Raw genomic sequence first — 12,967 nt, 5'->3', positions numbered from 1 at the left:
CAGTCCAAGGATAACTCTTGATTTAAAAAGTAGTTTAATATATTCCCTCCTGGGTACCAATGACTAACTTCCATGAATATCACAGAACAATTTAACAATCTGGTAAACACTGAATGAGTAAAGGGGGTCTGGTAGGGGGTGAGGTGCCAGTGACACAAAGATGAACACAGAGATGAGTGGCTCCAACCCAGGGAACGTGCTGAATGTAAAAACAACCTCAGAACTCAAGTGCTGCAGCAGTTGTGGGTACAGAATGTTATGTCAGCCCACAGAGGAGGCAGTGACTAATTCTGTCTGGAGAGCGTCATCAGGGTGTGTGGGGTGATGAAGAGTGGTGGGAGATGAAAGTAAAAAGAGTCAGATTAAGGTCCCCCAGTCCACTGGGCATCACCCTTTTCTTGGGCAACTGTACTTCCAAGGATTCAGCAACTACCGCCAACAGTCCAGCTTCCACATTTGAAATCTCAGCTCCCATCTCCAGTGTCTCTCTCTCTCTCTGTATGCCTCACAGGCTCCTCACACAAAACAGGTATCTCTTACCTTCCCAGACAGCTTCTTTCTTTATTCCCATACTCAGCTTTTAGAGTCAGCATCCAAATTATAAACCTCAATGTCATCCTCCTCAACTTCTCATTATCCCTCACCTCCAAGTGGCCACCAAGTCCTGTCAATTTCACTTCCAAAATCTCTCTCAAACCATCACTTCTTCTCTGTTTCTCCGTTCCATCTGTTCATGCCTGCATCTTTCCTCCTTCCACTTACTACAATAGTCACAAAACTAGTCTATATATTCTAACTCCTTTCTAATTCCTTTCTTCATTCATGCAAAAAAACTGGATGCAAGGCACTATGGGTACTGCTACAAACAAGACACACAAAGAGGGCCGGGCACGGTGGCTCATGCCTGTAATCCTAGCACTCTGGGAGGCTGAGGTGGGAGGATCGCTCAAGGTCAGGAGTTCAAGACTAGCCTGAGCAAAAGCGAGACCCCATCTCTATTAAAAATAGAAAGAAATTAATTAGTCAACTAAAAAAATTAGCCAGGCATGGTGGCACATGCCTATAGTCCCAGCTACTCAGGAGGCTGAGGCAGTAGGATTGCTTGAGCCCAGGTTTGAGGTTGCTGTGAGCGAGGCTGATGCCAATGGCACTCTAGCCCGGGCAACAGAATGAGACTCTGACTCAAAACAAAACAAAACAAAAACAAACAAAACAAGACACATAAAGAAAGTGCCTGCTTTGTGGAGCCTTTTTTCAATTTATTCATTCTAGCCAATTTCCTTTTAAGATTAATCTGGTAATGGTACATGCTGGCTTCAAGTGTTCAATAGTCTTCCACTGCCAACAGGATAAAATTCTAGCATGGTCCACAAGACTCTTCAATATATAGCAAATCCGACCCTTCCAACCTCTTGTTCTGCCACCCTCTCACAAGCCTCCAAAACTCCAAGCACATCCAGCTACTTCCCTTTTATTAAAACTACATGTGTTTTTTCAGTCTTCACCACTTTGGCAAATGTTATTTCCTGTGCCTGGAATACTTTTTCCTCTTCTTCCCTTTGGGAATTCCCACACCAGAGATTTGGAATTTTCAAGCCCAATCATAAATCTTATCAAACAGTATGGAAATTATATATTTAGAGTCTGTTTCTCCCACTTAGTTGTGAGCTCCTCGAAGGATAGGAGCTGTATTCCATTCACTTCTGTGTTCAGCATGAGGGTGGACTCACAGTAGGGATTCAGTAAACCTCTGCTGCATGAGAAAGCAAGGAAGCAGCATAAAAATTTAGCTAGGTTAGGAAGCAGAGGTCAGAAAATATGGAGAGGGAGCTCAAACTTCACCTGAAGACATCCAAAGTACTTATTTCTTAAGTACCATGGTCTCTGGGCTCTGAGGACAGAGCTTCCCCCTTTAGGAGTGTGTTTCTTAAAGTACAGGACAGAACATCTTTAAATAACACCACCAGGCAAGTAGCAGGACCCTTCCTTTTCATTTCTTTCAGTGTTTCTGATGTGGCTCGGAAAAAACACACAGCTGTGGTGACTGGTCTTGCTTTAAATTCACGACCACTAACTTCAAGTGGGTCCTGAATGCCACCCAGCAACTGAACAGTTTTCTTCCTCACTCACTAGACTATGTTACATCTTCTCCTCTCTCCTTGAACTCCCTCTTAGCTGATGACCTTTCTTCCTATTTCACTGTGAAAGCCGGCACAACCAAAAGACCTTCCCCAAATTCCCATCATACCCACTCAAGTTAGTGCTCATATATTTTGCTATCCCTCCTGCTACTAAAGATAAACAGTGCTCCTAGCCAAGGCTAAACTCTTTTCCACTTGGGCAATAGATCCCATCCTTTCTGGCTTACTTAAAAATCACTCCAGCAATTCTATCTTCTCTCCTGACTCACCAGTTTCCCCCCTTATACTAGGCCATTTCCATCAGCCTACAAACATGCTCTAATTCCTCTCACAAAAAGAAAAACCATTTTTTAAAAAATTCTCAAACCCTCCTCTAATTTCAGCTACCACCTCATGACTCTCCTTTCTAAGAAAACTTCCACACAGTTGTCTTAACCCACTGTCTCCAATTCCTCACCTCCCATTCTCTTGGAACCTACGCCCATCAGGCTTTTACTCCCACCACTCCTAAAACTGTTCAAGTTCACCAAGGACCTTCATTTACTTAAACAGTATAACACAGTCAATTATTCTTTCCCTCTGAACATCTTCTTCACTTAGCTTTCAGGTTATTGTTTTTTGTTTTTTCTCCTCAGTGGTCATTCCTGCTCAGTCTCCTCTGCTGGTTCCTTTCCATCTCCCCAACCTTGGAACATCTGCATGCCCCAGGGCTCAGTCTTTTCCATCAAAAACATATAGTCTCCTTGCTTTAAATACCATCTTCATTTATAGCTCCAGTCTAGGGAGATTCTGAATTCAGGACGCACATATCCAACTGCCTACTCAACACCTCCACCTGGACATTAATAGGCATATAAAAAACCAACATGCCTAAAATCTTGAACCACACAAATCTGTTCTTCTCAGTCTTCTCCATTTAAGAAAATTGGAACTCCATATTCAAGTTGCTCAAGCCAAAATAATTAGTCATCACTGACCTCTCTCTTTTATACTCCACATTCAATCTGTCACAAAATCCAGTTGGCCCTACTTAAAATGTAACTAGAACCCAATCACTTCACATGACTTCCACTGTTAAAATGTAACTAAATTCTAGTTAAAATGTAACTAGAATCCAATCACTTCTCACCACTTTCACAAAAACCAAAACTTATTACTGCAATAACCTCCTAACATCTCCTACTTTCAGCATATCAGCTATCGTGACCTTTATATAATCTAAACAAAACCATGTCACTTGACTCCTCAAGCCTTCCAATGGCTTCCTATTGTAATGTGACGAAAAATCCATGATAAGGCCTTATACAATCTGGCCACCCCTCACCCTCCTGACCTAATTTCCCTCCATTCCCTTCCTTGCTCACTACTCAAGACACAGTGGCTTCGGTCTTATTCCCTGAACACACTTTCCACCTCAAGCCTTTCTACTTGCTCTTCACTGTTTTGTAACATTCTATTCCCAGGTACCCATGTGGTTCACTCTCTCACCTTTTTCAGGTTTTTGCTCAAATGTCACCTTCTCAATGAGGACTTGTTTGACTATCCTATTTTAAATAACAACTTCTCCCAGTCCCTTACCCCTGATTTTTCTCCAACATACTCATTACTATCTACCAACTGTTTACATTAATTTATGTTGTTTATTTTCTATCTCTCTCTACTAGACCCTGTTCATAGCTGTACCCTCAGGGCCAAGAACAGTACTGACACACAGAAGTGGCTCAAAGGGTGATTTGTTGAATGAATAAAATAAGAAATTCTCAGTTTGCTGCTAGAATGTCTTCAGTACTCAACACTTGCTAATCTCCTTTTAAAACCCAGTGCCTTAGTAGGTAAAAGTATCTAGTCAGAATTTAGTAACATAAATTTGAAATGTTTTGTCTTCATTTTGCTTTTTGATTACTTTTTATTTAAGATACTGGGTCTCTACTCTTGTAGCACAATTATTTTTAATTTAATACAAATGTTTAAGTTTCAAAAGTGAGTTACAGCTGGGCGCGTGGCTCACACCTGTAATCCTAGCACTCTGGGAGGCCAAGGCAGGAAGACTGCTTGAGGTCAGGAGTTCCATACCAGTCTGAGCAGAAGTGAGACCCTGTCTCTACTAAAAACAGAAAAACTAGGCTGGTCCAAAGGTAATGAGTTATCTCACTTGATTGTTTACAGTCAGTTACAGATTGAATTCCTTGTTCTACTACTTTCCCCCCTTCTCACTACTGCACTTGACTAGTCCTTCAAAAAACAAAAACTGGCCAAGTGCGGTGGCTCATGACTGTAATCCTAGCACTCTGGGAGGCTGAGGTGGGAGGTTTGCTTGAGCCCAGGAATTACAGGTTGCTGTGAGCTAGGCTGACACCAAGGCTCTCACAGGCAAGAGCGAGACTCTGTCTCAAAAAAAAAGAAAAAGAAAAACTAGCCAGGCATCAAAGTGCCTGTAGTTCCAGCTACTCAGGAGGCTGAGAGGCAGGAGGACTGCTTGAGATCAGAAGTTTGAAGCTGCAGTGAGCTACCAATGATGGCATTGCACTCTACTCAAGGCAACAGAGACTCTGTCTTAAGAAAAAAAAAAGAAAAAAGAAATTGAACCCCCTTCTCACTCCCCTCCTTTAAAAAAAAAAGTGATTCTACTTCAAGTTCTCCCCAAAAACAAAAAAAAAAAAAAAAAAAATAAAAAAAAAAAAAATAAAAAAAAAAGTGAGTTGTTCCTAAGAAAGACCTTAAGAAATTATAGTGCAACTAGCACAGAGACATGGCAAAAATAGTGAAAGTGGTATTTGTATGACTTTAGTTTAGGAACTCTTTCAGAATAGGGTTGCCAGATAAAATACAGGACATCCGGTTAAATTTGAACTTTAGACAATGAATTTTTTTTTCAGTGTAGGTCCTAAATATTGCATTGGACACACACCACAAATTGTTATCTTAAATTCTATTTTAACTGGGCATTTAAAATTTAAAAAAAAATTCTGCTAAATCTGGCAACCCTATCTTAGGAGAACAAAGAAATTTCACACTGCTTGTTGTATGCATTGCGATCTATTAGAATAACTTAGTAAAATTCTTGTTATATCTACTGACTGCGTGGCTTTTATGCCCCAACAAATGTGTCCTTGTGGGCGGGTACTGAGGGACCAACGTCCTAAAAATCAAAGAGGCAAAGACCCACAGTGCAGTTTGGGAGGGGAAAGGCCCTGGCATCTTAGAACAAGCCGGCCAGCAGCATGAGATAACGGGGCGAAAGGGGGATTCAGGCCCAGGTCCTTTTCCCAGCCTCTCAGTCACCTGTGTGGCGGAGGCCAAGGCGTTGCAGCCGCTTTCTGGCCCTTACCAATGTTGCCTTCGATGGAGAGCCTTCGGGGCCCGCGCCCCGCATGCAGGCCCCTGGAGGACGGAGCGCCCTCGAGCGGGCTCTGGGCCATGGAACTGAGGGGTGCTCGAAGCCGACTTAGAAAGAGTCGGCCCGCCGCCATCCCACCCACGAGTCGCACAGAGATCACTTCCGCCGAGACGCTTCCGCCCTAGGTACTGCATTCCAGCGCGCCTCTGACGTCAGGAGATCGCCAGGCAGGAAATGGGTGGGGTTGAACTGCTTGGGAGGGAGGGGCCCAGGGGACGGCTTTGTTCTCGCGATGTTTGTAGAGGAGCGTTGCGAGAAGAGAGTCTTGTAGTGGTGAGGTGCAGTAGAGTTAGCTGGTAAACAGAGTTGTTGCTGCGGGGTTAACTCCTCCGATTTTGTTCGTCGGACGAATGGCATTTTAAAAGAGACATAACTCTACCATCCTTTCACCTTCGCATTTGTTAACTTTAAAGTAAATTAGGCCAAGCGTGGTGGCTCACGCCTGTAATCCTAGCCCTCAGGGAGGCCGAGGCGAGAGGATCACTTGAGGTTTGGGAGTTTGAGACCAGCCTTGGCAAGACCAAGACCCCCGTCTCTACTAAAAATAGAAAGAAGCTGGACAACTAAAATAGAAAAAACAAAAATTTAGCCGGGCATTGTGGCACATGCCTCTAGTCCCAGTTATTCAGTAAACGGAGGCAGAAGGATCTCTTGAGCCCAGGAGTTTGAGGTTGCTGTGAGCTAGGCTGACGCCTCGGCACCTCTAGCCCAGGCAACAGAGTGAGACTCTGTCTCAAAATAAATAAATAAATAAAAATAAATAGTAAAGTAAATTCAAATTTATAACTAAAGACAAAATAATTGTAGTTTTAAAAGAGATTTCTTTTTTCCCAGGTGTGTGTTGTCTGGTTTTTATTCTAATACAGGAAGAACATGGAGAGTTTATAGTAGGAAAAGGACTGATAATTTACACAAATTAACTTTTCCCCATTCCCTTTAACTCCCAGCACAATGCTGGCACATTATGGAATAAATTAACAAATTAGTTCACCAATAATTTTATCTCTTGAGTAAATAAGTTTTTGCTCAATCAATTTGCAAAATAGCCTAAAATCTCATCAGAATAAAGTGGTGGAGGCTCAGGAATGTAGATTGAGTTCTGTGTGAACAATGGCAGGTGGGTGATGTGGGGGGTGCACGTGGGTGAGGGATTCAGAATGGGATTTGTACAAGGATGAGAAGAAGCAGGGTAGAGACTTGTTGAGGGCTGAGAAGTGTGCTCTGTGGAAAGGCAAGGACCTGAGCTGCTGCCACCAAGTTAGGCAGACTGGCTTTGTCTCTGCCACATCCCACTGTCATGATAACCTCAGAAGTAATGATTTATGAAATGTCAAACAGTGCTTCTAGTTCCTATAGCATAAATCACAGGAGTCAAACCATGAGTCCACAGGCCAAACCAGCATTCTTAGGTGTGGGAAGATTTAGAAGGCAGGGATCTGATTGCAAGGGGGCTGGGAGGAAACTGTGACTGGGACACTTGTCTTGAAGCTATTTGCATAGAAAGCACAGGACCTTTTTCTTATATTGATGTTTATATGGGATGGTTGAACTCATGTTTGTGTATTCTATTTTTGTTGATTTATTTATTTAGAGACAGGGTCTCACTCTGTTGCCTGGGCTAGAATGCTGAGGCATCAGCCTAGCTCACAGCAACTCAAACTCCTGGGCTCAAGTGATCCTTCTGCCTCAGCCTCCCAAGTAGCTGGGACTACAGGCATGTGCAGCCATGCCTGGCTAATTTTATATATACATATTTTTAGTTGTTCAGCTAATTTCTTTCTATTTTTAGTAGAGACGGGGTCTCACTCTTGCTCAGGCTGGTCTCAAATTCCTGAGCTCAAAGGATCCTCCCACCTCGGCCTCCCAGAGTGCTAGGATTACAGGTGTGAGCCACCATGCCTGGCCTTCATGTTTGTATATTAATTGCATTCTTTTTTAAAACAGATTGAAAATTTATGTAGGATAACCTGAGTGGGGCACTAATGGCTGTCCAGGGTAGCTAAAGTGTGTCCCATTCCCATCCCCACTCCCCCTGCCACTTCTGTGTGAAAATACTGCTTACATTTTTATATCTATGTAAACTCAGGCTTGGAAAATATTCATCTATAAGAGTTTGATTACCCAGGCATGGTGGTGTGCACCTATAGTCCCAGGTACTCAGCAGCCTGAGACAGGAGAATCTCTTGAGCCCAGGAGTTAGAGGCTGAAGTGAGCTATGATTCCACCACTGCACTCCAGCCTGGGCAACAGAGCGAGACCTTATCTCTAAAAAATAAAATAAATAACAGACAAACAAATAAGTCTCTTTGTCCCCAGGGTCCGGCTGCCTCAGGATTGTTGTGAAGGTTAAATAAGGAAGTTGTTTGTAGGTTTAGGTGCAGGCAGACACTAACCTGCTCCTAAAAGTTATTATTTTTAAAAACTTTATTGTGAAGTATAATATGTAGTGAGGAAAAGAGGATGTATTGTAAGAGCATGGTTCAATGAAAATTTCACAAACTGAATAATCCCATGTTACCTGAATTCAGATTAAGAAATAGAGCACAACCAGCATCCCCAGAAACCCCCAAGCCCCTGCCAGTTACTATCCCTCAAGGGTAACCACTAGCCTGACTTCTAACAGCAGAGATTAGTTTTGCTTGTTCTTTTTATAAATGGAATCATATAGTAAGTACTTCTTTCATTTAACGTAATATCTGTGAGATGAATCCAGGTTGTATGTAGTAGTTGTAGTTCATTCATTCTCGTTGCTATATAGTATTCCACTATGCCACTATACCACAATGTATTTTATACATTCTACTATTGATGGACATTTGGCAGTTTCTAGATCTGAACTATAATAGTGTTGCAATGAACATTGCATGTTCTGGATATTAGTATGTTACACATATGTATTTTCTGGGTATTAGAACATTGCATGTCTTTTGGTAAACAAATGTATGCATTTGTCTTTTTTTTTTTTTTTTTTTTTTGAGACAGAGGCTCGCTTTGTTGCCCAGGCTAGAGTGAGTGCCGTGGCGTCAGCCTAGCTCACAGCAACCTCAAACTCCTGGGCTCAAGCAATCCTGCTGCCTCAGCCTCCCAAGTAGCTGGGACTACAGGCATGTGCCACCATGCCCGGCTAATTTTTTCTATATATATTAGTTGGCCAATTAGTTTCTTTCTATTTATAGTAGAGACGGGGTCTCGCTCTTGCTCAGGCTGGTTTCAAACTCCTGACCTCGAGCAATCCGCCCGCCTTGGCCTCCCAGAGAGCTAGGATTACAGGCGTGAGCCACCGCGCCCGGCTTATGCATTTGTCTTGTGTGTATACCTAGGAGTATCTAAAAACTCCCCAGGACCAGGAAGTGGCCTCATTCTGCTAGGTAAGTGGGAGGTGATTCTGCTATTATTTTCTATCTTTTGGCCAGCACCTGAGCCAGGATGATGAAAATGCCCTGTTGACCACTTGCAGGAGGAACTGATCACCTTTTTGGATGACTTCCTTGCTCGTCATGATCCCTTTAATTGCACTTCCTCATGTAAGAGATGGGGCCCCAACATGTATGTTTGTCTGTGAGACCCTCTCCCTTGGCCAGAGCTGACTGAACCTAGGTTAGATTCCTGTCCACAGCTGGGCCAATCATATTCTCTCTCCTGGGAATTAGGAATTGAGACCAAGAAAATATAACATCATAGAACAAGCATAAATAAATAAAGGGGGATAAAAAGATTATTACTAACGATAGTAGGATTACTGACAGACAATTTAGGCAAAAGATATTTTGATTTCTTAACTTATACATCAAAAAATTTAAAAAACACTTTTATTTCTTTTTTATTTTTATTTTTTGAGACAGAGTCTCGCTTTGTTGCCCAGGCTAGAGTGAGTGCCGTGGCGTCAGCCTCGCTCACAGCAACCTCAAACTCCTGGGCTCAAGCAATCCTCCTGCCTCAGCCTCCCGAGTAGCTGGGACTACAGGCATGTGCCACCATGCCCGGTTAATTTTTTCTATATATATTAGTTGGCCAATTAATTTCTTTCTATATATAGTAGAGACGGGGTCTTGCTCTTGCTCAAGCTGGTTTTGAACTCCTAACCTCTAGCAATCCGCCCACCTCGGCCTCCCAGAGTGCTAGGATTACAGGTGTGAGCCACCATGCCTGGCCTAAAAAAACACTTTTAAAAGCAAGCCACAGAGTGAGAGAAAATATTCACTAAGGACTAATATCCAGAATATTTAAAGAACAAGACAAGTGAAAGACAACCAACAGAGAAATGGGTACAAGACTTGAACAGGTCCTTCACAATAGAGGATACTGAAATGGCCAAGAAGATGTTCAACTTCATTAATCATCAGGAAAATGCAAATTAAAACTACAGTAGGGAACCGTTACACACAACAGAATGGATAAAATGAAAAAAGCTGACAATATCAACTGTTGGTAAGAATGTGGGACAACCAGAACTATCACTCACTGATGGGGGAAGTGTCGATTGGAACAATCAAACACTGTGGAACCATCTACTATTTTGGAATATCTACTATAGCTGAGCATACATAATAACTTATCACACAGCGGTTCCACTCCTAGGTATACATGCAAGAGAAATACATACTTTTGTTTACCAAAAGACGTGCAATGTTCATTGCAACACTATTCATTATGGTTCAAATCTAGAAACTGCCAATGTCCATCAATAGCAGAATGAATTATGGAACAGTGGCATAGTGGAATACTATATAGCAATGAGAATGAATGAACTACAATTACTACATATTTAATACAACCTGGATGAATTTCATAGATATTATGTTAAATGAAAGAAGTACTTACTATATGATTCCATTTATACAAAGAACAGGCAAAACTAATCTCTGCTGTAGTTTGCCAGTAAGAGCTGATGTTGCTGCAGGAACTCTAGTCATTCAGCATTCATTCATTCAGGCAACGTTTGCTGAGCATCTACTATACATTCTACTTAGTCCTTGGAGTGCAGCTCAGAAGGACTTACTATTTTCCAAGTGTTTGTAGATGTTATGCTACTGTGATAATTAAAGTACTGACCCATATTACATAAAATGCCATGCCACCATCAAAATGGGAAATAAACATACAAAAAATGTGATGCAGACTTTCTTCTGTTGCTTGAACTTTTGGCCAGCTATTTCTTATCTACTTCAAAGGTTTTCTAATTCATTAAATTGATTGTGCTAGATTGATTTGATTAAGCTGGGAAGAATGTTTCCAGAATGCCCCGCCAGCAAGGCTCTGAGTTAGAGTTAGCAAAAAGAGGCCCTGGTGTTGAGATTTGGAAGCCAAAATGGTAGCATCAGCCACTCTTCAGGGGAGATCTGCGTGGTCAGATACTGCGACAGACAGACGTGCCCAGCACATAGATGCCAGCTAGTTCCCCATGCAAAGTGACTCCTCTCTGATTGTCCCACCTTCACTTCTCCAGCTCCTCCCACATTTGGGTAGAGTCTCATTCCTGTAATAAGTCGCTTATTCCCGTAATGCCCATAGTGGCCCTGCTCCAACTGGTACACCTAATCATAAAGGGAGGCGTATAGGGAGGTGGTTAAGATCCCAATGGCCTGGGGGTGAGGATTAAGACAGAGAATCCACTAGCAGTATCTGCCATATAGTTATATTTTGTGTAATAGATATTACACAAAAAATGATAAGTAAAGGCTGCCTCCATTGGCCCTCAGTGCCTGGGCCATTGTTTCTGTTTATCTTTAATTGACTTTTCTGTTGGATTTCCACAGTTCTCAAGCCACTGTTCCTCTATCAGCAGATGACCAAACAATCACTGAAGAATCTAGGATAGCACTTTTTTGTTGTTGTTGTTGTTTGGGTTTACTTTTTTTTTTTTTATTTTGGCATATTATGGGGGTACAGATTTTAAGGTTTCAATAAATGCCCATTTCCCTCCAGCACTTTTTTATTTGAAGTGGGGCAAGACGAGTATGGTGGAAGGAGGGGGAGGGGAGTAAGAGGGTGTAGAGGCTTGGGGAGGGAATGGCCTGCAGCTTTTCTTTGAAGGTGCCCTCAGCCTGTGGGAGCCCTTTGACAGCACAGATGGAGAGCCTAGGACTTCGTGTCCTCCAGGATGTGCCCTCACCAATCACTGGCAGGTGTGGGACTGTGAAAAGCCAGGTCGCTTGCCTCTAGTGAGGCCCCTGTTTAGACCGCTGAGCCCGCCGGTCGAGGGTCTGGGTCAGGCCGAAGCTGCCCTCTTCAGGACTTGCGTGAGATTGTCTCCTTAGCTGGGCTTCCTTCCTCTCCTTTCCTGTCCTGCCTCTCCCTCTCTGCTTACCACTGTCCGCTGAGAGCACTGCCTTAATGATTCACTTGCTTGTGAATTCTCATTTCAGGGTCTGCTTCTAGGAAACCCATCCTAAGACAGAAATCCTCTAAGGGTTTTGGAGAACATGCTTGTCTATCCCACTTCACCTCCAGGGGGCCAGTGCCTGCATGGTGAAAGGAATGTCTGACACTGAAGTCCCCATGCTTCACCACCCGGCTCTACTACCTCCACATGGGTGTGTCTGCAAAGGCTCCTGCACCAGGTAGGATCTAACCAGGACATGAAGGCTGGGACTTGGCTCGGTGGAGAGAGAGAAGGGTGCACCAGGTAGAAGTGAGAACTAGTTCTGCCATGAACTAGCTGGGTGGCCTAGTAAACTAGCTGTAAAATGGGGGTGACGGTAGCACCTGCCCTATATGGGTTTTTGGTGAGGATTAAACAAAGAAATCCATGTAAAGCTCTTAACCCAGTACCTAGCATATTGTAAGCACTCAATAAATGTTAGCTATTATTATTATGCCCTAGTTTCTCTTAGTACTTTGTGGGTGCTTATATTTTACCTTGTATCATTGTCTTGTACGTATGTGTCTATCTCTGCCTTTATGCAGGGAGACCCTGATGGGCAGGAATCATCTTTGTGGGGAGCACTAATCCCTTGTGGCCTTACCCAGCAATTCTAGATAGCAAACATTCAGTAAGTACTTGTAAAATTAAACAGAATTGACCAAGGGCAGGGGGTAGGGAGAAATAAATAAGAAGGGAAGGAGGAAGGAAGAGAAGGAGGAAGAGGAGAGGGAAGGAGAGAAAATACCCTTCCTAAGAGGATTAATCCTTTCTTAATTAATTTTGGAAATACAACCTAATCCTCAATGACAAAGGACCTCATAGAGATCTTAAGCCCACTATGACCTTCGTTCATGTAAGTCACAACAACATCGTGTTTGACTACTCCTATGTCACATCCTGTAAGCCCTGTGTCATGACTCTTTGTATTCACCTCTTCTAGTGTATTACCCTTGAATACAAGGACTTACATCACAGAAAGCCCGTGTTTCTGAACCCCCCAAAGAGTCATCTTGTCTTCATTCTTACTCATGTCGGGGAAATAAGACAAGATGGTGTAGTAGAAGC

The 12,967-nt window shown here is 42.8% G+C and overlaps 1 protein-coding gene across 4 annotated transcripts in view; it reads right to left on the bottom strand.

The window, feature by feature from the left end:
* DGUOK (deoxyguanosine kinase) overlaps positions 1-5,672 on the bottom strand; it is a 38,385-nt gene extending 32,713 nt beyond the window's left edge. For 2 of the 4 annotated variants that reach the window (XR_001160297.2, XM_012788661.2), the window contains exon 1: positions 5,470-5,672. Coding sequence is in view for 2 of the 4 variants with exons in the window: in XM_012788661.2 (XP_012644115.1) it covers positions 5,470-5,611 (142 nt within the window). In the remaining 2 variants the exon portion in view is untranslated. Of the gene's footprint in view, positions 1-5,423 lie in introns of all 4 variants that reach the window. The other 2 variants (XM_012788662.2, XM_020286208.2) reach the window with 2 other exon arrangements.
* Positions 5,673-12,967: the final 7,295 nt, after the last annotated feature.

Source organism: Microcebus murinus, chromosome 3, assembly GCF_040939455.1.
Source record: "Microcebus murinus isolate Inina chromosome 3, M.murinus_Inina_mat1.0, whole genome shotgun sequence".
NCBI lineage: Eukaryota > Metazoa > Chordata > Mammalia > Primates > Cheirogaleidae > Microcebus > Microcebus murinus.
The sequence above is the reverse complement of the archived record's forward strand: the minus strand, read 5'-3'. Positions and strand labels throughout refer to the sequence as shown.